Below are 24399 nucleotides of genomic sequence, written 5' to 3' on the forward strand. Positions count from 1 at the left end.
TTGTTTGGCATCTATGCTGCTACATAGGATGTTTTCTTGAGAAACGACATTGTTTTTGTTTGATACCTGTGTTCTATAACCATTTTCAACATTGGTTCATATTATCTAATGATTCACATGATGCCACATTGGTGCCATATCGTAATACCATTGACAGTAACGATTAGGAAAATGAAAAAATGCCAGATTTAACATTTTCTCAGACCACACCTTCCAAGGCATGACTGTTTTCTTTGCATTTCTGAAAAAACAGTCCCAAACAAATCTATATTTCTTGGTGCACCTTTTTTTCTATTGTGGTGCTGATGTAGAACCGTTTTACAAGGCAACCACATCGATGTCAAACACCACCCAATATTGCAAGGGGCAGCTAATCCTGGCTTACACGGATCAGATCAAATGGAAGCTTTAATCTTGAAGAACCTTCAAATGCTTTACACGGTAATCACAAATCATACGAATGTTGTTTTTCATGACTAATCCTGGTTTCGTGATCTCAGAAACAACCTTCCCGTGCAAGGTTTAAAGTATCACTACTTTCCATAATCCATACACAAAAAATTGATATATTGTGATCTTTTTGTATTTAATTTTTTATTTGAAAATTTGTGAGAGGTTATGATATGACCTCTTTTATTTAGAAAATATATATATATAAAAGGAAAGAAATAATAACTGGAGATGTTGTTGTTGTTGAGAAATTTAAGTTCATTTAGGGGACATTCTACAACATGAATGTTTTATTTTTTATTTTACAATTGATATATCGTGATTGTTTACTCATTTCATAGAGAGGGTGTGGGTGGCTGCCCTTGCACAGCCCCCAAGAAGCCATGCTAACTTTGAGTTGGAACTGCCAGGGGTTAGGCTCTCCCCTGACAGTTCGAGCCCTGAAAAAAGCCTGTGGTCAAGTCAAACCTTCTATTTTATTTCTCATAGAAACAAAATGTTCTTTGCTTGAAAGTTGATCGAAACTAAGTTGGGTTAAAGAGGAATGTTGGGGGGTTGATGCAGTTGGGCTGTCAGGGGGTTTAGCAGTTTTTTTGGAATCCTGATTTGAATATGAAAATAATTGTTGTGAATGAAAGAAGCATAACTGTTGCAGTCGTAGGAAATAATGGAAAATTATAGCATATTTCTTTCTTATATGGTGAACCAGATAGGAAGAATAGAGTAGTTTTCTTGCAACTGTGGCAAAGCATTGCCAGACTGCCCTTGGACCCATGGGTTTGTATTAGTGATTTTAACTTGTTTAGGAAAGAAGACAAACTAGGAGGGAAAAAGATAAATAGAATGGAGATAGCAAGAAATAGGTGTTTTATTAGATCTTTGGGTCTAAAAATCATAACCAGCCATGGCCCTAGATTCACCTGGACAAACAAAAGAGAGGGTTCAAGAAATGTAAAAGAGAGAATAGATCTTGCTATGGCCAACAAGGAGTGGTTAGAATTGTTTCCTAAAGCAAGAGTTGTTCACATGACAAGTGGAGGGTCAGATCATACCCCTATAATGATGGATCCTGTGCCTTTTCTGGGCAAGAGAGCGAGGCCTTTCAGATTTGAAGACATGTGAAATACTCATGAGGACTGCTCAAAGTTAATTGAGCAAAGCTGGAAAGCCACCAAGGAAGGAGGAGTGGATTGTAAGGAACTGCAAAATTTTACAGAAAGAGCATTTGAAATGGAATAAGACGGTTTTTGGAAAGATCCAAGATAGGATAAAATCCATCCAAGAGGAGTTGCATAAGGAAAAATTTCAAGCTGGCACTTTATATAGTAAAAGTAGAGTTTTGGATTTAGAAACCCAATTGAATGAGAGCTAAGGAGGGAAGAGATTATGTGGGCCCAAAGATCATGGCAAAACTGGCTGCAAGCAGGGGATAGGAACACAAGGTTCTTTCACCAGACCACGTTGAGAAGAAGATCGAGGAACAGAATAGTGACCATTAAGGAAGAAGAGGAAAATTGGGTTTCAGGCCAGGAGCAAGTCTCCAAATTATTAGTGAATTATTTTGAGAACCTCTTTAAAACCTCAAATCCATCTAGAGAGAGTGAACTCCTGGAATTAGTGCATCCTTTAATCACAGAAGAGGAAAATAATTCTCTACAGAAAGAGGTAAGTGATGACGAGATAAAAGAGGCTTTATTTCAAATGAACCCCCACAAATCTCCTGGTCCGAATGGTTACCCAAACTCTTTCTTCCAGAAACATTGGCCAAAGGTAAGATGTTCAATAAATCAAGCTGTGAAGGAGTTCTTCAAGGAAGGATCTTTAAACCCAGAAATAAATAGGACTTACATAGCCCTCATACCTAAATGTAAGCAACCAAAAAGTGTCTTCCAATTCAGGCCTATTAGCCTGTGCAATACCCTTTATAAAATAATTGCGAAAATTCTTGTTAACAGATCAAAACCTATTCTCCCAAAAATAATAAGTCTAAATCAGAATGCTTTTGTTCCGAGAAGAATGATTGTAGACAATGTCCTAATTGCCCATGAAATATTTCATTTCATGAAAACCACAAATCAAAGGCATAAACTTATGGAAATTAAGGTTGACATGAACGAAGCATATGATAGGGTAGAAGGGAGTTTTATTGAATTAGTGATGAAAAAACTTGGGTTTAGAGACTCTTATTAATTGGGTATTGCAATGTGTTTCTTCAGATTCCTTTCAAGTATTGGTTAATGGGAATCCTAGCAAAAGGTTCTTCCCTTCTAGGGGGCTAAGGTAGGGAGACCCTTGTCTCCTTGTTCCTCCTTTGTTCAGAAGTTTTGTCTCTTGCCTTCCAGAGGTTGCAATCTTCAGGTGAGCTCTAAGGTATCAGAATAAGTAGACATTGCCCTGCCATCACTCATCTGTTCTTTGCAGACGGATCTTTATTTTTCTCAAAAGCAAGTATTGCAGAGGGAGGCTTGATAGTGGAAACCTTGAAGAAGTATGAGGAAACCTTTGGACAGAGTAAATCTTCAGAAATCGGAAATTATCTTTAGTCCAAACCTGCATTCAAAATGTCAAAAAATCATTTCAAGGGTAATGGACATTAAGAAAACCAGCAAGCCTTCAAACTATTTAGGGCTTCCATCGGACATGGGGAGATCCAAAGTAAGGCTGTTTAATTTCTTGAATGAAAGGATGAATTTAAAAGAAAACAACTGGAAAGCTTCTTTTCTTTCTCATACAGGAAAGGAAGTGTTGATAAAATCTGTGTTAAGCTCCATGATGGTATACTCAATGTCATGTTTTTTTATTCCTAAAGGAGTCTGCCAAAAGCTGGCAAAGATTTAAAGATGATTCTTCTGGGGAGAACAGAATTCTGAAAAGAAAATTAATTGGGTGAATTGGGGGAAGGCTTGCAGAAGTAAGTTTCATGGGGGTCGTGGGTTTAGAGATCCCCAAGCTTTTAATTTGGCCCTTCTTGCAAAGCTGGACTGGAGATTCTATTCTCTTGATGAGAGCCTATGGAAACAGTTGATTGAAGGAAATTACCTGAAGAGGAAAAACTTTTGGGCAGTTAAGCTTCCGTCAAATTGTTCATGGGGCTTTCGGAGCCTTCTGGCTGGGAGGGATGTGTTAAGAGAGAAAGCTTGTTGGAGTGTGGGTGATAGGGTTAATATAAATATATGGGATGATCCTTGGGTCCTGGGCCTTTCAGGATTTAGGCCAATGGGGCCCCGTCCAAATCCAACCCAAGTTAATTGTGTGTGTGACTTAATAGACCCTCAGACTAATAGTTGGGATGAAGATAGAGTGGCCAAGTTTTTTTGGCTCAAGAACATCTTTTCTTATTTGCTCCTTAGACCTGCTCAGATCAGGTGGTGTAAACAAACTAATTTGGGTGGCTGATCCTAAGGGTCTTTTCTCAGTTAAATCTGCATACCATGTAGCGAGGAATATGTTGTGCTCTGTAGAGGCAGAACCTGTTCAAGGGTCTTTGTCACCAAACCTATGGAAAATAACTTGGAGGTTAAAGATCCCCCCAAAATTGAAACTCTTTTTGTGGAGATGCTGTTAGAATAGTTTAGCTGTTAAGAAGGCCCTTTTGAGAAGAGGTTTAGAGGAAAATGATTTGTGCCCAGTGTGTGGATCTAAACCTGAATCCATTATTCATGCTTTATTATTCTGTGATGATACTAGAGCTTCCTGGTTTGTCAGTAACTTTAATCTCTCATCCTTGGGTGAGAGGACTTGGAGCTCTTTTGTAGAATGGTGGTCTTGGTGGCTGGCCCAGAATCTTCCCTTTGGGGAGAGAGGATTGCAAGTTATAGAATCTTCAGTTTTCTTAATTTGGTTCATTTGGAAAGCTAGAAATAATTTGGTGTTTAATGGCGAAAATCCTAGCCCAACTATTTCTTCACTTTTTTCATCTAGATTGATGGTGGCAGTGAAGAAAACTTTCCTTCGAGAATCAACAAACTATTCCATATCTGATTCTTCTTCAAGCAAGGAGTGCTTCCTAGAGAGGTCAAGTTTTGAAGGTTTTTGTGTGGCAACAACTGATGGTAGCTTTTCAGAGAACTCAAGTGGTTTTGGTTTTGTTTTAAGGTCCAGTTCTGGGTCAGTTTTGTTAGCCTCTTGTGGAAGATGCAAGGCTGTTTCAGCTGAATTTGCAGAACTTTTTGCAATTAGGGAATGCTGTTTAGCAGCGAAAACCCTGGGTTTGATGTTTGTTAAAGTTGAATGTGATGCTGTGAATGTAGTAAAGAATCTTTTAGTTAAGTCCTTTTGTTTTGCTTTGGAGGCTTAGCCATTGTTACAGGATATTTACAGCCTTGCAGGACCAAATGTGGTGTTCAATCATGTGGATCGCAGCAGAGTTAATGCAGCTCATGTGTTTTTTGTATGGCTTCTTCCAGATTTAGATTTTGTCCCTTCCTGCTAAAGGTAAGGCAGGATTGGAAGCTGAATGGACTTCCCCTCCTGGATGGTTTCTTCCAGATTTAGATTTTGTCCCTTCCTGGATGGCTTCTTCCAGATTTAGATTTTGTCCCTGATGTGGTTTCCTTTGGTTCAGTTTCTTAGTTGCAGTTGTTTTTTGTGTTCTTTTTGTGTATCTTGGAATTACCAAAAAAATTGATATATCATGATTTTTTATTTGACTATTTGTGAGAGGTTATGATATGACCTCTTTTATTTAGATAAAAAGAAAAAAAAATAATAACTCTAAGCAGTATGGCCGCAGATGCCTTCTACAACATAAATGTTTTACTTTTTATTTGACAATTGATATATCGTGATTTTTTATTTGACAATTTGTCAGAGGTTATGATATGACCTCTTTTATTTAGCAAAAAAAAAAAATGAAAAAATAATAACTCTAAGCAGCATGGCCGGAGATGTTCTTGTTGAAAAATTTAAGTTCATTTACTACAACATGAATGCTTTATTTTTTAATTAGGTAATTATTGATACATATAAAACTGAATTACTATGCGATTCCATTTCTCTAAAACTCAGCCTAGCCATGTGTCCCTTTGTTACTATATATTAGAAATTAAACACATACAATGCATGAGGTTAAAAAAATTAATTAGGTTTTGGGTCAAGGGATGGGGTCTAGACCCATTAAAAATTTATCAAACACCCATCCCATCATGACCCCTAGTTGCACCCCTGTTTGGGCTTTAACATCACTTACATCCATGATAGGGCCTGTATTTATCCTATTATTAGAAGTGTAAATGAGAGTATCAAACTTTTGTTCGATTAAAATGCCCCAAATTTTGAATAATTGTAAAGATAGAAATATAATTTAAATAATTATTTTTCTTCTCATTAAATTTTATATTTATGGTGTGAACATCATTAACATTCATGAATCCTATTATTGATAAAAATACCCTTATTTTTGAATTTGGTTCCTCTTTAATTGTGAAGGCATAAAATGTAATTTGAACTTTTACATTTCTCTTCATTCAATTCATTCTTATGAAGTCTTATATTTAGGGTATTACCTTTCATTTTTTCATTGAATACTATATTAATTACCTGTATTAAAGAACAATATGTGTGATAAAGAATAATTAATTTTATTGATGATTTTAATAAAATACAAATTTAAAACCAACTAAAAAATAGAATTGTTTTTCTATTCGATGGCAAATAAACAATTCAATCTTTTAGGTCAAAATGTGTAAACCCTTGATGCCATAGTTAAACAATAATTAAAAATTTAAAAAGATGAAAACACACAAAAGTTAAAAAAATACAAAAAAAATTGTAATAAATCATTTGAAGACATTTTTAATATCATATATTCATCATAACAAGTGTGGCAGATAAAAATAATTTTTATGGACATAGAGACATAGAAAAAAGTAGAAATTTTGGAAACATTATTTAGGGAAATTTATGATACTAGAAGATGTGGCATTAGAAGAGCTTTGACCAATCAAAGCCCTCCCATGAATTTTGATGAATATCATTTGATTGATCGCCTCTTTTATGATACTAGTTGATTGGCCACAAGTCTTTCAAATATCATGTATTTCCGATATCATAGTCCAACCCTATTATTTATTATTATCATCATCATCATAAAAAATTGTCACATGCAAAGCATGTGCACATTTACTAATAGAACCAAAAAGGATCGAGAGAGATTTAATAGGAAATATTACAAACATTGATAATGGAGAGAGAGAGAGAGAGAGAGAGAGAGAGAGAGAGAGATTTATGATTATTTGAAACAATTAAGAGGGTAGTTATTAGAGCAAAGGTGGATTTTATGGGAGACAATTAATACCAAAAAGATTTTTGATTTGACTTAGTTGCACATGCGCACAACACATGCCTCTACAATAATATATATGAACATTTTGATAATTTTTAATTTATTTTTTAAGAGAGTACAATAAATGTATATTTTGTTTTGGGTATTACATCTGAATCCAGGTCTAATAATGAATCAAATTTGGACCTATCCATTTTAAGTTTATCGGGATAGATCAGATCTGTTTGTCACCCTAGAAATAATCTGCCTAGGGTTTTGTACTTTTGTGCCTTCATCCTGGATGTGTTGCATGGGTTCACGTTCCTTGAGTGCATCAATTTTCGAGAAGAGAATTCCACAAAGAAACGTTAATAAAATCTTCCAACAATCCCTCTGGTATGCCAGGAATGAGAAAATTTTCAGGAAAAAGCAAATCTTACCTTTTCAGATTATTTCCATTGTTAATAAAATCTTCCAACAATACATGGAATCAAGGCCTCAATCAAATTTACATTAATCCCTTTCTGGAAGTCAAAGAATGCAATTGTCTATTTCTAACACTACTGAGCTGATTGTTTTTACTGATGCAGGGAAATTTTCGGACTCCTTGTACAGTTTTGGTATTATAATAGTAAATACAAATTTAAACTGTATGAAAGTTATCGGGGGAAGAACATCACATCCTACTTCTACTGACCAAGCAGAACTATATGCCATTATGCAGGTGATGATAGAATTACAACATTGGAGTAAAAAAGAAGTATATATGTGTTCGGATGCGAAGCAGATAGTCCAAGCTTTACAGAAGATGTCTACTCTTGGTTCTGCCACTGGTTTTTGATGAGAACCAGAAACTTAATTTCTGTTTTAAACCTTAATATTACTTTTCGTTTTGTAAATAGAATGTTTAATGTACCAGCTCATAAGGTCTTCTAGCAGGCTAAAACTCATCCTTTATCTTTTTTTGAATATTATGATTATACTGATGGGGTTCCAAGAGTTGACAACTTTGTACATCTTTCTCTTATCTAATATATATATTTGCTTATCTTCCAAAAAAAAAAACTAAAAAATGCTTAGCGAGACAATGCAAAATAAAGCAAGGGGAAAAGAAAAGAAAAAGGAAACAAACTGAAAGAACAAGGAAAAGAACTGATGCTACTTTGTAATTCTTCCGTCTGGTGAGAATTTCAAATATACATACATTTGTAATCTTCATTGGGTCAATCTACCTGCACCTGGTTGTTTGAGGCACCTCCCAAATGCAGCAGGTGAATGGGCTCTACACTACAGCATAGTCCGGTTCATCCGATCTGATGCAGGTGGTTTTCCTATACAGAAAAAAAGTTGGTGGATTGGATTTGTACTGGACTATCAATATATAATAAGTCATGCAGTTCAAATGCATCAATTACTTTGGGAATTCACAGAGAAACGAGTAGGAAAAATTTACTGCACATAAAGCAGGAGGGTCACTGTTTCACTCGGCCGCCGGGTTGGATTCTAGTATTGGCACTATGGCAGATGACAGCTCAACATGTGAGACACGTATAGCACCAATAAGTCGTTCTGGCAACTCATCTGCAGTGTTTCCCTGTAACAAGGAACAAATGTTACAGCCTTTTGGAAGCAAAATAAATCATGAAAAACCTCCATTAAAGGAAAATTTGTGTAAGATAGAAATCAACCCCAATTAACACATTTCGGGGGAGGGGAGGGTGATGTCCAAATCATGCATGCCAGTTGTAAATGTACACATGTAATCATCTAGTTGGGGGGTGGGGGGAGACAAGTTCACCAGAATATTATGGCATTATCATGAGGGAGATCTGGCTCGTTGAAAGATCATCTTCATCATCATCTAAGCCTTGTCTAACTGTTTGAATCCTGTTTTTCCATTCCATTCTGTTTAGTGACATATCCATTATTAAATTTTGAACGTTTAAATTGTTTCTTACTACTTCTGACCCTTTCCTTCCTAGTTCTTCCACTCATCCATCTCAGCATATGGATTTCTGGTACTCATTTTTGGATATGCTTCTTCAAATCTGGCCCATTGAAAGATCTATACCCAAAAAAGGCAAGTAGTATCCTCAGAAGTCTATAGAGACATTCATTCCAGGTGCAATTGGAAGTATTATCTCCTTCCATAACACAGGGACCATTAATTGGTGTAATGGTAAAATCTCAGGCTAGCAAGCATGAGAATGAACGTTTAAGTCTGAGGGTAGCCACTTCATGCAAAACATGCCAAAGGTTAGGGCTGTACGCAGTCTACCCCTCCCAAGACCCCAGATAGCTAGGACCAACATTGGGTAATGGCCTTCTATCTCCTTCCATAACATCCATGTAATGGTAACAAAGGTATGTGGATAAAATATTTTCCTTCATGTTTAATAAGTAGTCACAGCTTATTAGATTTCAATTTTAATTACTTTAGGAAGATTACTTAGATGTGCCTTTACAACTCAAACTTGGGGGTCATGACAATGATTTTCATTCCCCTATTTAGTGAGCCAAAGTGAGACCAAGACCTGGTGGTTCTGATCTGATTTGGAAGATATTGCCAAATCACTGAAAATACATCACTTTGTGATCGAATATCAGTTTCAGACTTCTGGTTTAATAAAGGTTTTCTTTAGATATCTAAATAGTTTTCTTAAAAGTCATCTTCACCATCATATAATCCTTGTCCCGTTCTGTTCTATTCTGTTCAGTGCCATATCCATTGTTAACCTAGGAAACTGATCTCTTTCAAGTCTAAATATGTAATGGATTAAGCAAACAAATGAATTTGGATTTTTTCTTTAGCTTGTTCTAGGTTTTGTAAATCAACAAAAGAATAGGAAAAATAGCAGAAATTTGAGAAAGCAAGAGAGAGCAGGAAGCAAAGAAGGAAAAGTGTTATGTTTGTGCCTTGAATTGTTTGTGGCGACCCACTTCATGAATCTGCTCTGGATTAATTTGAGAAAACCTGAAGGCAAAATTTCATAGTGGTTTGTGGTGGAAGCATGGAACTGACCCGATCCATATTCAACTTATGGGTCCGAACCGAATACGAACAGTTATGTATTTTGGGGGTTTTCTCTCATGTATACTTAGTCCTTGTCTTGTAAGAGAAGTGTGAGACATTGGGTGTAGTTGGGGTTTAGGGTTTTCTGTGAGCGAGGTTGTGAGTGCACACCTCTATTTCTTCTCCATTGCTGACTACATAGTGGATTTCAGCTCCTCCTACGCCCATGGACGTAGGCTATAAGCCAAACCACGTAAATCTGTGTGATCTCTTTGCTTGCTTCTCTTTATCTTTGTTTTTCTTTGATTTTTGGGTGCCATTCGAATATGTTTTTCTTGGGTTTTCCGCAACAAAAAGACTTTCAATACTCCCCCTCGAGTTGGGAGAATATGTTGATCACTCCCAACTTAATCAAGTCATACTCCAGCTTATTTTTAGTAACTCCTTTGGTAAAAATATTAGCCAAAGACACCTTTCCCTAATAAAGTGCTTGTCAACCTCAATATGCTTAATCCTATCATGTTGGACAAGATTGTGTGCTATATTAAAGGCGAGATGATTGTGATTTATGGAAGTATAATAATGAGAAGAGGAAATTCAAATGGCTGGTGCGGGAGATGGAAGTTAAGACATGTTGGATTAAAATATCAGCTAATTCCCTAGCTGACGGTTTAGCAAAACAAGGGGCAGAAAGGGATTCTTTGTTTTGGGCTAAGATGTAACGTTAGTGTCTTTGTATCTTTGTATTTTCTTTTTTCATTTCTTGAAGTTCTTTGTGACTCTTGGAAGATAAGTGTGTTTGTCTTCCACTTGTAAATTTTCTACCGATGAATTAATGAAAGTGTTATTGATCAAAAAAAAAAAAAATGATTGTGACAATACAACAACAAGGGCTATTCCACCTAAATTCCAAGTTTTCTCTGTAAGGATTGAAGCCATAGAAACTTTAACACCTCATGGACCATAGATCTGTACTTGGCTTCAGGACTAGAATGAGTCACTATTGATTATTTCCCACTTTTAAGATACTAAATTATCACTAACAACAGTATAGAAACTTAATGTAGAGTGCCTATCACCTAAAGAACCTCCCCACTCTGCAAAGCCTCCACTCACATATGCCTTAGATTTCCAAATTGATCATACAATTTTAATAAATAGGTGTATCATCTAGCACCCAACTTACCAGTCTCCCTTAGAAGGCCAAGAACATGCTTCCATTGGGAAACAAAAATCCTATGCTTTGATCTAGCAACTTTAAAGTATTGAAGCTCACCTAGGTGCTTAATCTTAAACTCTTGATGCAATAATTGCTTCAGCCTGTCAGTATTTGCAAGATCATTCTTTGTGACTATGGGAGACTAATAAGAAAAATAATGTGAAATGCAATTAGTAGAGCAATGTCTCTTTACATGTTCTAAAAATTGTAATCGTATAGTAAATCATAAAGAAAGTTGAATCAAATTGGATCGTGAATCATATCATAAGTCGTATGATTATTTCTATTTTTTACAAACTTGTCAAAAACTATAGATATACTAAAATCCTAAATAGCAAGTGATTTTACCTTATTTTTAATCCATATCTACCATATATGTACCTAAAACAATAGCATTTACCACTTGTATAATAAAAGCCTAAGATGATATAATCAAGTTTGACTTGAAAGTCAAATAATTCACATACAATGATTCTTTAACTTACATATGATGTAAGCAAATAAATTTTAGTAAGGGATTTAAACAAGTTTCCCTTGATAAAACTAAATATAAAAAAATGACAAAGAAGAAAATTAATTCTTAATTAAATTTATTTTAACCAGAGTGAACTAAAAGAATTGTATAATAAGATTTATGAATCAAATTGTAGGATTCAAACACAAGTCGTAATATTTTTGCAGAAAAGGATTCAAATAAAACCCTTGGAGTGACTCAAAATTAGTGACAAGCTGGTTGCAAAAGGAGGATGTGGGTTAGAGATTTAACGAAACTTCTGTTTTGTGGAGAACCACAAGAAAGAGGTGGTAACAAGTTCAATTGAAGGAACCCTAATCAACTAAAGCTTTTAAACAAATGCTTGGTTGGTCGCTTAGTTAACTCTGAGCCAGAAGTTGAATGGAGCTGGGTGGTGACTAAATGGAAGCCAAGCAGACATTTCCAGGTGAGGAGACTTGGTGCGGGGTTCTTTATTTTCTCCTTCAGTAGTGAGAAAGAAGCTTTGGATATCCTTGAGCATGAACAAGATCAAGTATGGGTTCTAGAATTAAGGTTGGGGAGATGGAATCCTCTCGTTTGTGCATTGAGAAACGTGGGGCCTTCAAGTTTCGTCTAGATTAACATGTTCGACATCCCTCTCCATGCCTGGAGTTTCCAAACTTTCAAGGATGTTGGGGATGCATGTGGGATCTTTAGATTCATCGACTCAAGAACTCTGGATTGGAAGAATTTAGTGAGCGCATGTATTTTAATTGAAGTGGAGGAAATTCATCTTGTTCCAACATCCTTTTTGCTTCACTTTGGCAAAGAACTTTTCGATTTAAGAGTGGTGATAGAAGGAACATACCCAGGTGGTTGGCTTGATTTCTTTTTCTTGAGGAAGGAGGAAGTGATTCTCAGATTCCAACTGGTTCGAAGAGGTGGAAGTTGAACAAGTTTTTCTCTGAGGTAGGTTCAGAGGTTAAAGATGAGGGTAGTTTGGGAACAAAAAAAAAATTCGGTTTTAGTGAGGCTGATATGCTGGGTCTATGGATTTTTGAGATTTTGAGAAAGAAAAGAGGAATGATTCGGGGGAGAGATCGAAAAAGGAAGAAGGGAGTGGGGCCCACTTGGGGTCAGATAAAGTAAAGGTTGGGGCTGGTCCTTTGGTTCTGGTGGACATTGATGTTATTGGAAACTTTGAGGGTGTGCAAAGAGAGATGAAAAAGGACTGCAATAACAAACCAAACAGCTGGACGAAGGAATATAGAAGAGAAAGTGCTTAAAGAGAGATGAAAAGCTTTACTAAGCAAAGGATACACAACTGAAAAAAAATACTTCCCATGGATATCCCCCATGGCAGTTGGCACTTATATGCAATATACCAAGACATGTAGTTTTTCACCACTTATGAAGTAATTGTACCCATTCCCACTATTTAACAATTCTTATGTGTAACTCTTACTTGAGAAGACCAATGCTTTTTAAATTTCTATGAATGTTCCAAACCCCTATTAATGAAACCTACGACTTAATTACCTCAACATTCAATCATTCCAATTTTTTATTTAAATCCCAGTGTTGGACGTCCATTATTCCCATTTGAAGGCTCCATATTCCATACTCCTTTTCCAATGCTTGTTTTCATGAAACCATATGCCTTTAAAGTATTTTGACTGCTTGGGCTAAAAAAATTGGGCCAATATTGGACCTTGATATTGGGCTGAACATAGGCCCAAATATTTTGAGCTGATGCCCCTGCATCACCTGCTTGCTATAGGAAGTGCTTACAGACATAACAGAGCCCTAGATGCCATTTTTCATTAGAAAGAAAAACACTTACCTGCACAAGAAAAGCCATGTCAACCACCAGAGTTGTGATTACGCCACACACAAGCCCCAAGACTCCATTAGCAACAGTAGAAGAACCAATATCAACATCTATCTGCAAAGTGATCATTTCTGTAATTTGCAACATTTTCCATCTTCTACGAGGCAAGCACTTCTAGATATAATATCATGAACTAAAGTCAATGAAAGGAGTTATTTACTTCTAAGTACTTGGGACCACGGATGTAATTACAATCAACTGCCTTGCCTAATAAACAAGGACTGCTTCCAACACTCTGTCGTACAATCCATGAGCCCTGCATGATTTTTGCAACTAGGATCAGGCAAACAAATGCAAGTTTTCATTCTTATAAATCAGCAACACATCTAAAACCATGCTTCCAATACTCTGGTGTACAGATATTATAATTATGAATAACTGTTAGTTCTCTTTTCATGTAAGGTTTCATTCTTTTAAATCAGCAATGTATGGACAACTGAAACAGCTCATATGGTAGGCACCATCTGGGTTGGATTTGTCATACATAAGGTCCCATTTCCCATGTTAGCCCCATCTTCTAATGTTAATGACAAGTTCCCAATGAATAGAAGCTTTTAAACTCTGAACTTCATAGAAGTATTTTTCTTATATAGATTGCACGGTTTGTCGTATTTAATACAGTCAAATATAGACAAACTACCAACCATTGATATTGAAGCTTTGACTAGTTTATTGAGTGCCATCTTGACTGCACCACTAACAAGCATCAATTAGATCAACTAGGTTGACTTCACTAGTTGGCCTAGTCCACCTGATCAACCGCAGAGTTATTGTAAAATTTTATTTTCTTCTATTTACGATAGGAAACGATCAGCACCCTTGAAGACTTGTTCTAGAAAGAAGGCCTTACAACAGATCCTGATATGGCATAGTAATGGTACTTGCGATTTGGACTGAATTGAACACCAAGGGTATTTTTGCCATTTTATAATTTTTTCTGTAGGGTCCAATAATAGGGTTTGATTGTCTAGTTATAGTTTGTTTATGGTTAAAATTTTAGAGTCATTGCATAAGTAGGATTAGAGTTATTGAGTCTTTTTTGAATTGAAATAGAATATGACAATGTAGTTAGAGTCCTACTAGGATTATTGAGTCTAACAGTTTGACTCCTAAGACTATTATGAGTCTAACAGTTTGACTCCTAAGACTATTATGAGTCTAACAGTTTGACTACTAGGATTATTATGAGTTTAGAGTATAAATATGTATGGACGTTTTACACAAAGGCAATGAAATATATTGCGTTTTCTTCAGCTTATGCTAACTATGGTCAGTGATTCCCATGCCCTAGAGTGATTCTAGGCACCCTATGAGTGATTCCAGGTATTTTCTCTCTTCTTTCTATCCCTATTTTCTCTCTTATTCCTTCAAGAATCCATTACAGTCATCAACAGCCATAAAATTCTGATCAAGAAAACCATTCAACATTCCCTAAGGACTAGAACTGAGCTGGTCCTACATCAATTTATCTCTTATTTAAAATAATATCATATGTGCCTTTATTTTGTCATATGCACATTAGTTGCTTTAAGGATTTCTGATGGTACATGGTTGGACGGTGGTATATAAGACAGAAACAAGGTGTAAAATAAAAGAACAATAGTGGACTTCTAATTCTTCCAAACAGTGGTATGCTGGCAGAATTGTGACAAACAAGGGAACCACATTAAATAGTCAAGGTTGCAGTCATTCTTTGAAAAAAAATAATTGCCATTCACTATTTCAACTTATCTAGCCTTCCTTTGTAGTTTGTATTAACTTATATATATGATATTGCATCAATATTTTAAATTTAGAACATATATATTGTGGTCCACTACTCAGCACCTGGGCAACAATTTGTCACTGCATCACCCAAGGGAGGCCAAAATGATTAGTCATCACCTTAATGCACTGACAACATTGTTTCCAACTTTTGCCTCCATTAATACAGTCAAACAATTATTTCTCTTACCTTGTATTCTAATAGCTGAATATTAGTCCAGAAGGATAATCCATCTATGATAACTTTTTGGCTATTCATACATGTACAAGCAGAAGTCACTGACACGAGTCATAATGGGACTGAAGACTGCTTCCTACAGTTTTGGAATATATAGATGAATACCTTCCAGTATTTATACTTGGTTAAGAAGCAAACCTTAGGAACTGATGGAATGAGTTTCAGCCTACTGTTACGGAATTCATCATCACCATCAACAAACCGTTGCAAGAGAGATCCAGGCACCAATTGTTTTATTACAAAATAAAACACCATACTGTAGTGAGTTGACCCAGGCACCTGTAATGATAGTATGCAATATTGCCTTTTAGTCGTCAAATGCATCAATTAACATAATAAATGAACACCCAAATCAACCTTTACCTGTAGATTGATGGCCAGTGAGAAAAATCCCTTTTCTGAAGCAACCTACACAAGCAACAGATTGAGAAATGAGAATTATATGTCTAGGCAAGTCCATTACCTATGGACATTCTTTTATCAGTGCATAGACCCATATATTTAATTCTTTTTCTTCCCTTATAGAAGTGCTCTTTAAGACCCATTATACATAGGTGGGGGAATTTGACTTTAGATAATTGATGAACAAAAGGTCACTCAGGGTACCAGAAGGAGAGGGGGAATGAGTATGGTCATATTTTCTTCCAAGAAGTTTTGAAATACATTCATCACACAACTGCTCCGTGTAATTGACCATATAAAGATGAGATTAGTACATTATACACGATACTACATCCTAGCAAGTAGCAACCAGGAGCTTGTAATACCCAGGCCACCTAGAACAAAATAAAAGAAAACTGAAAAACAGCATCCCAAAATGTCAGCTCCTAAATATAAAGAGGTTCTAACTACATGTTCTAGCTAAGCTGGCAGCCATAGAGTTCATAGACCTTGGAATCCACATGAACGAGATGTTAACTTTGGATGACAGGGTTCTTGTATCCTTCATCATGTCTCAAATCTCAAAAGCCATAGAAATGATCCCTCATACATCCAATAACAACCTGGGAGTACTCCGCCTACACATGCTTCATGTAGAGAGATTAGGCCGAGTGGGCTTTAGTTTTGTTTATTTATTTAGTTACTTTATTTCTGCTGTAGTGGGCTTTCTTTATGGGCCCTAAAACATTTAATTTCTTATGTGCCTTGGGATAGCTGCCTAACTAGGGGCACCCATGTAATCCTGGGCCCCTGAGTGTTGGTGGGGTGTTAAGAGATGAGAATGGAAAGGTGATTGCTTTGTTTTCAGGCCCCATTGGGCATAGTTGTCAAGGCGATTCCTAGGTGGGCGCCTAGGTGACGCCTAGGCGTCAAGGCACCCTTGGAGTCTCGCTTCGCCTAATCGCCAAGCAGTTTTCTATAGCATATTATAACAAGCTTTTATATTCTTAATTTTTTGAGGTTATAATTATAAAATAGACATTTTAAACTAAAATATTCAATTTGTGTGTTTATATACTAATTTATTTTTGTCATTTTCTTATTTGTTAGGGTTTAATCAACACAAACATTGCTAAATGCTGTATTGAACCCTCAAAGGCTTCAAAACCTGAACCAATAAGTAAGAAAAAACATAAAATGTTGTCCAATCAACACCTTTTCTTCTTTTTCTTCAAAACCCTCAAAAACTTCAAAACCTGAACCATAATTTTCTTTTCTTCTTTTCATATAACAGAAATAGGGGTTCAGCCCCTACATTTTTCGAAATTTCTTTTCTTTCTTCTTTTTTTTCTCATGAAACCTAGGGAACTACCCTAGGGTACATGTTTTTACTTAAAAAAAATCCATCACCTAGGCAACTAGGCGCCCCCCCAGTTGCCTGGCCTCACCTTGGCGCCTCGAGAACTATGCCATTGGGAGTGGTGACTCTCTCAGAGCTGAGATATGTGCCTTAATGGAAGGTTTAAGAAGACAAAGGAGCTGAATATTCATACACTAACTGTTGAAGGAGACTCAAAGTTGGTTTTAAGCTGGTTACAGAAGGACAATGGATTGTGGAAATATGCAAATTAGAGAAGGGAAGCTAAATGGCTATCTAGGAGGTTGGAGTTCAGTTTCAATGGGTGAAGAGGACTGCAAATGCTTCTGCAGATACATTGGCGAAACAAGGGGTGGGAAGGGAACAGATGTTTTGGGCTGTATTGTAATCTTCTTATCTTTTTTCTTTTTTGGGAGGGTTAAGCCTCTTTACCTCTTCCTGGAAGGTTGTAATTTTATTGTCCATTAATAAAATGATTTCTGTTATTGATAAAAAAAAGGGCCAAAGCGGAGGAATAGATCCCCACCTAAGAGTAGAGATTCCAGAATCCTTAGGATCAGCTGAATTCCATCATGAGGATTTTCTATTACCTACAGATTCCTGATAACAAGAAAATCAAATTGGTGGCAATCCCGGTAAAGGGTTATGCATCTTTATGGTGGCAGTAGATTTAGATGAAGCGAATACATTCCAAAAAAAGGGAAAGTTCAGACTTGGCCAAAAGATGCTAAAATTAATATGGAAGACAATTTCTACATTTAAATTATGTGAATTAAGTTCCATTGGTATCAATCTCTTTGCCAAGGTGCTAAGTTAGTCTGGACATTTTGGAGGGTGCAACATAATTGGTGACTGAAGTGGAAAATCAACTCAAAAGACTGGAGGTTGACCCCTAAATAATAATAGGCATCAAGATCATATCTACTGGTCCAAGTCAGGAGAGCTAAATCAACCCCAAAAACTTTCTTCTAGTTCCTATAAACAGCAAGGGATGAATTCTGGTAGAGGCAGTGTACAAAATCAGAGGACAGAATAGTGTATCATTTGTTATAAATGCTGGCAAGACTGCAAGAGGGAGATATGTCATCTGAATGCAAGGCTAGACAGGTGAATTTAGCTGCAGATGAGCAAGAAGAGAACCACTAAAATGGTGATCCATGCAAAAAAAAAAAATTCTTATACTGAACTCAGCAACCAAACAGAAAAAGATGAGATTTGGGATGATCATGATGCACTTGCATTATCAGAATGTCAAATTTTTGAACACTCCCAAGAAGATTGAAGTGGACTAGTTGCAGAGAAATATTTTCAAGATATGCTGTACAGAAGGTGGCAGATTGTGTAGTATAATTTGATAATGGGAATTGCAAGTATTTTGTGTCCTTGGAGATGGTGACCACACTGAATTTGAAGGATCAGCCCCATCCTAAGCCATACTGCATTTTATTGGACCTAGTTCAAAAAAGGTGACAAGGTATAGGAGCTAGTCATTTATTGTTGGGCCTAGATTGACTCTAGGACCATCATGGTACCCATATCATCTACCCTTGTATTATTAGAGGAGAGAAAAATAAGGACCTGAAGAGGCAAAGAATATCAGCTGGTGGAGCCACCCAAAAGGCTGAAATTCACCAATAAATTGTGTGAACAGAAAGTAGTTAAATACAGTGAGCTCTATTCCCTAACTTTTTAATGCCATATACTCATTTATTAAAATCTCATTGGTTGGAGAGAAGAAGAATCAGAAGATTGACCAACTGGATCACTGTCTGATCTGGGCAGTCACCTTCTTGACCCATCTAATGGTAGGTTTCAAAACCTAGCCACACATCCCAAGACTTGAGCAGCTCATATACCAGGACAAGGATTTTTACCAGTACTACCAATATGCCATTTAGATGACAGGGGAAGGAGTAATTCAATATACTTGCACTGCACAGCCTTTACGTCTCACAACATGGTCCATTCTTTTTGTGTCCTTGAACCAATCAACTGCAACAAGCTCCATCAGATACTTCCCTGCAGGAATCTGCAAAATGCATATTGCAAATAAGGAAGCCAACTCAAGGCTAATAGTGCCATAAAATGTTCCTTAACAGAATTCAGATGTACCAATAGCATGACAACAAGAAATCAGCATAACCTTTGTTTTGTCGAAACAAAAATTCTTGCTCCGGACTTTGAAGAGGTTGCTGTCAGGTATTCTCCAACAGTCACGGCCATTATCATTGTCATTCCTTCGTAGATTGCCAGAAAAACAGGACATATCAATTTGTTCAGCTGGTTCCTTATCAGCTTCAGTTTCTGAAAGATGTTATATTAGAAATTCACTACATTTGGATGATAAAAGGATAAAATTATAATGAACATACAATAAACACAATGTAGTCATCACCAACCTGTCTGTTTGGGTTCAATCTCTTGCCTAGTTGAGCCAGCCTGAAACAGTGGAGAAACTCGTATAGAGGAATAAGGCATTAAAGGATCAAGAGAACAGAAATGGAATACAAACCTCTTGTTCAGACTCAGCTATTTGAAATTCTTCATCGTCATCAGAATATTCATCTATCATCATAGAATTTCTCCCAACAGAATGTAACTTATCCAATGATCGAAGAATGGAAGGTTCCTGATTTTTCTGAACCTTTTCTGAGGGAGGACCAGAGGTCATATTTACCATGACTGGGATCATTGGAATTGTATGTCTTTCATCTGTTTGAGAAAACCATTCACGTAGCCCTGCCATAGTAGATAATTACAGTTTGTAAATAATCTATTCATAGTTCAGATATCTAAAGAATTTTTCATATAAAGATCCCTGGTTTAAAATATCCTTGATGTTTGGGATATAAATCCCTGACATGTTTCCATTTTTTGTTGACACATATTATAGATAAAAATGGGCATAATTTGGTATACAAAGTGTGAAAAAGTATCAACAAAAGAAGATAGAAAATGTGGGATTTGACAACTAAAAAGGAATAAAAAGCAAAGCAAAACTTCACCCACTTCTTTTTGTAGACAGATTTGTACATAATATCTAGTTTTATTCATATCATACAATTGTATGATAGGATTGGTTGTATCATATCTTTTAATTGTATAACAATGTGTAAACCATATATTGTTTCAAGGGCAATATTGTAAATAACAGGCACTCTTTAGAGGTGGGGGTATTCAATCGGATACACCTCTTGAGTGTCTTCTCTTCTTCTTTGGATAGAGAAGTTCAATTGGATCGATTTTTATTTATGACCATTGATTGGATTGATTTTCATTCTTTTAGTATTGTGTCTTCATCATTAAGATGCAAGTGCTGCTTTTCCTGGACTCTATAATTGCAGTTTTCTTTTGAAAGTTGAAGATGAGAGGATACAATGATACTTCTCCTTAGGAGCTGCACTTTCTATCTGGTAGGAACCTTTTTGAAAATCATTCTAGGTATTTTGGGGATTCTTTATTGGGTTTTAGAGGGCTGTTTTGGCTCACATTTTGATCTGCTGGAAATGTGAAAAAAAGCTCATTGCATCTGGTATTTTCAGAGTTTCTTCTTTATCTGTTGGAATCTGGGCAAGGGGACCTAGATTCTCTATCGTTTTTATGTAATAAAGGGTCTCTCAGGTCGGTTGTTCAAAAGAACCTTATTTAGCTGGTCTACTTGAACAAGTTTCAAACCATATTTTGAACGCCAACAGAATTGCTTTTAGGACTTTTGCCGTATCAGTGGAAAAACTTTTGATTCTCTTCCCCATTTATCTCTTTAAGAGTCTAGGGTGTTTACACTTTATTCTTCAGGTTTGGGAGTACTGATCTATCAAAGCTATCTTTTGGTCGATTTTCATTCAGTATACAGCACTGTCTTGCTTTACTGCTTGATACTATGGCTCAGATAAACTGGCTTTTTTCAGATTAGTAACTGAAGCATTTTATTAATATAAAACAGAAGTATTACAAAGAACCCTTGGGTAGCGTAGCAATTACTACCTACTGCAGCATCACCATACAACTGGCCCAATACAATTGATTCCTGTTAACCCCTTACTTAGCTAAAGTGTCATCCAACCCATTTGCAGATCTCTGTACCCATTGTGACTTTGTATTCATGGTCCCTACTAGCCATTTCTATCTGCTTAATCTCATTTCTGTAATTCCATACTGCTTCCTTGCTATTTTATAGCAATCCAATTACCAGTTTAGAGTCACCTTCAATAACTAAATTAGTGAGATTCATCTCCCTTGTCCGCTGTAGTCCATAAAACACTGCATAAAGTTCAGCCCTTGTGGAATCCCCATGTCCAATTGGTCCTGAGGACATAGCAATGATATGTCCTTCCCTGTTTCGGATAAGACTGACTTGCTGTCTTAATCTCAGTTTTGGTTTCACACTTTGGTGGAGCAAACTACAGTATGTGGATGTTTCAATTTCAATATTATGTTGAAGTAAAAAGTCTGTGGGGGTTTCCTTGATGAGACAACAGTCGAACCAGATGAGAAACTTAAACTGATTTGGAATAATGAGAGGTTAATAATGGAAAAATTAGAAAGAGTGTATCAGCAAACCAATGTAGCCCAAAATTTTCAATTAGAACATGATATCTTCAATTACACTCAAGGAGACAAGAAATGATAGGTACCATACTAATGATCCTTCCTTCATTGAGAAAGAGTGTATCATCTATCTGTGGACTGAAGTAGAGATGATAGATACCATACTAATGATCCTTCCTTCATTGAGAAATTTCAAAAACTTAACAATGAAAGGAAGGCCATGCAGTTCCTTATGAAACTACGTCATGAACATGATTTGATTCATCCAGTATCCTTAATGGAAGGGTCATTGCTGATATGGACTCTATTTAGGAGAGCTCTTGAGGGAAGAAACTCATATCTCTACTTAAGTCAGGAATTAGAGGGCAATTGCAGCTTCTGCACCTGGTAAAACAAAAGTAAAAATGGATTGGGTACCTGTTAAGACCGCTGAAACAGAACAACAGAAGATAGTTGGTCAGTTTTACAAGAGAAGGCCACGTCAGCACAACTAATTGTCCACTTGCAACAGTTGTAACAGAAAGGAATTAAAGAATGTAAAACAGTATAAATAGTTAAACACAAGGGAAATAAAGGCATGAATCTTTTCGGCATTAATTCCCTCTCTCTCTCTCTTTCTCCCTCTTCCCTACCATTGAATTCAGGAGGTTGGCTCCCTCAAAGAGCCCTGAGTTAGGCAGGTTCCTAACAAGTTGGTATCAGAGCCAGCATGACCAACACAAGGACAACGTCAGCAGATGCCCGGGTAGATCAGATGGAAGTAGAGATCCATCAAATGTCATCAGACCTCAAACAAATGAAGGAAGGTTTCACCGCTCTCCTCAATCGGCTGGAGCAGGTGCCAATGAACAACAGCAGAGGAAGCCAAGAGGAGCACAGCAATGAAAACAGCCGCAGAACAGGGCCGGTGGCAATGAGAGCAGCAAAAATCAACTTCCCCATCTTCTCAGGCGGCGACCCGACTCCCTGGATTCTCAGAGCCAAGCAATATTTTGATTACCATGAGACACACCTGGGCAAGACAGGGTGGCTCTAGCTTCGACGCATCTTGAGGGGGAAACTATCCTACGGTTTCGGTGGAACCGACGGGGGCATCCTCGTCAATCTTGGGCAGACTTCACCGACGCCATGACCATCCGTTTTGGATCGTCAGGGTTTGAAGATCACGATGAGAATCTTGTAAAACTGACTAACTATCTTCTGTTGTTCTGTTTCAGCGGTCTTAACAGTACCTCCAGGCAGAGGGTGATGGAAGCTGAATTTTGATGGTGTGTGGGCAACCCAGGACCTTCTAGAATTGGAGGTGTGATGAAGAGGGAGTCATACTTGCAAAGGAAATGGGAGTTGAAAAGTTGATCTTTGAAGACGACTCTAAGGTGGTGATCAGCTGGCTACTGATCAAATGGCTGTATGGAGTTTCAGAAATGAAATTAGACAGTTCAAATGACTTTCAAGGGACATGTAACTTGAAATTCAATGGATTAAAAGATCAGCCAAATAATGTATTCAAATAACATTACAAAATATATTGTTACAATTTTTTTTTTTTTTTTGTAATGGCTTACTGCATTTAGCCCATTGAATTTTGACATGTTTTCAAATATATTGTTTCAAAAGCAATTTCAGTTTCAACCATTAAAAAGTTCACAACTTCCTCAATAACTTATTCAGTAGAAAGGTGAAACTACAATCTGATTGTAGATCACTTTAACCCAGGTTCAGTTTCAGTCAGCAGAGTTGGTATTTTAACAATCAAGATGGACACACCATTTCAACATTTAGTAGACTCAGAGGAATTAAACTCTACCAAGGCTTAAGGGGTGGCTCTTCTGATGGTCACAAGCATAATGATTGCATTGAGACTATGATGTCCTTCTTTGGCCATTGAGGAGGGCCTAGCAAATACCATTAGATGGAGTCCAAAGGATTGCTAGAGGACGATAGAGATTTAGATTCTTTTAATGAGAAGGAAGACATTTCTAATTTACATGTCAATTTTTTGGAATCTAGAGAGAGACCCAGTTGTGGACAGCTTAGCTAATTGGGCTTGGAACAGGGACAGGTATGACTTTGTGACTATAATTTTTGTTCTGAGAGTTGGGCTGCATTTTTTCACAACTTAAGACATGTTCATTGTAAGGTTTTACTATAGCATACATGCCAAGATGGAAGAATTTTCACAAATATAAACATGTGTCTATTGAAACTCCAAATTGATAAGTACAACTTAGACATAGGAGCCTACCAGCTACACTATTGAGCATATTGAGGAGGCAATGTTTCCGAAATGATCGAAAATAACCAACTCCCCACCCTTTGAGATCAATTTGCATAAGATACTGCACTTTTGCTCGAGGTCCACAATGAGGTTTTAATGGGGAAATGGTGAATCCTCCACCTGATGAAAACATCAAAATACATGAGGACTATTGGCTTTAATTAATTAAATGTAGCAATTAATAGATCTATACAGTTCTTAGATTCATGAATCCTCAGTATAAACCAGAGAGGAAATGACTATACTCTCAACATGGGCCCGAACAAATCCTGGCTGTGGACTACAGTTCTCATGCTCTCTAGAACGAAATAGAACAACTGCACAATAAGAAGCAAGAATCCTGGGTAAAGCAAGAGTTGAAAGGAAAAAAGGAGTGTAACAGTTAGAAAAAAGATAGAAAAAACACTAACCATAACTTCCATCATCATTACGACGCCAATAACGCACATAGCAAAGGTCACGGGGCCAGACAAACCTGCACTAGCAAAAGTACTAGGCAAAT

At 36.8% G+C, this 24399-nt stretch overlaps 1 protein-coding gene across 3 annotated transcripts in view; it reads right to left on the reverse strand.

Moving 5' to 3' along the window:
* Positions 1 to 7850: 7850 nt before the first annotated feature.
* The window catches only part of LOC104612898 (protein ENHANCED DISEASE RESISTANCE 2), a 58411-nt gene continuing 41862 nt past the window's right edge, over positions 7851 to 24399 (reverse strand). For 2 of the 3 annotated variants that reach the window (XM_019200394.2, XM_019200396.2), the window contains exons 11-23: positions 24308 to 24372; positions 24143 to 24214; positions 23865 to 24017; positions 19584 to 19810; positions 19471 to 19510; positions 19215 to 19375; positions 18999 to 19100; positions 15676 to 15720; positions 15451 to 15591; positions 13471 to 13566; positions 13263 to 13364; positions 8166 to 8306; positions 7851 to 8043 (exon numbers count right to left, since the gene is read on the reverse strand). In XM_019200394.2, coding sequence (XP_019055939.1) covers positions 8193 to 8306; positions 13263 to 13364; positions 13471 to 13566; positions 15451 to 15591; positions 15676 to 15720; positions 18999 to 19100; positions 19215 to 19375; positions 19471 to 19510; positions 19584 to 19810; positions 23865 to 24017; positions 24143 to 24214; positions 24308 to 24372 — 1318 coding nt within the window. In that variant the 3' untranslated portion in view covers positions 7851 to 8043; positions 8166 to 8192. Of the gene's footprint in view, positions 8044 to 8127; positions 8307 to 13262; positions 13365 to 13470; positions 13567 to 15450; positions 15592 to 15675; positions 15721 to 18998; positions 19101 to 19214; positions 19376 to 19470; positions 19511 to 19583; positions 19811 to 23864; positions 24018 to 24142; positions 24215 to 24307; positions 24373 to 24399 lie in introns of all 3 variants that reach the window. The other variant, XR_016084198.1, reaches the window with a different exon arrangement.

Source organism: Nelumbo nucifera, chromosome 3 (assembly GCF_055504915.1).
Source record: "Nelumbo nucifera cultivar China Antique chromosome 3, China Antique-T2T, whole genome shotgun sequence".
Classification (NCBI taxonomy): Eukaryota; Viridiplantae; Streptophyta; class Magnoliopsida; order Proteales; family Nelumbonaceae; genus Nelumbo; species Nelumbo nucifera.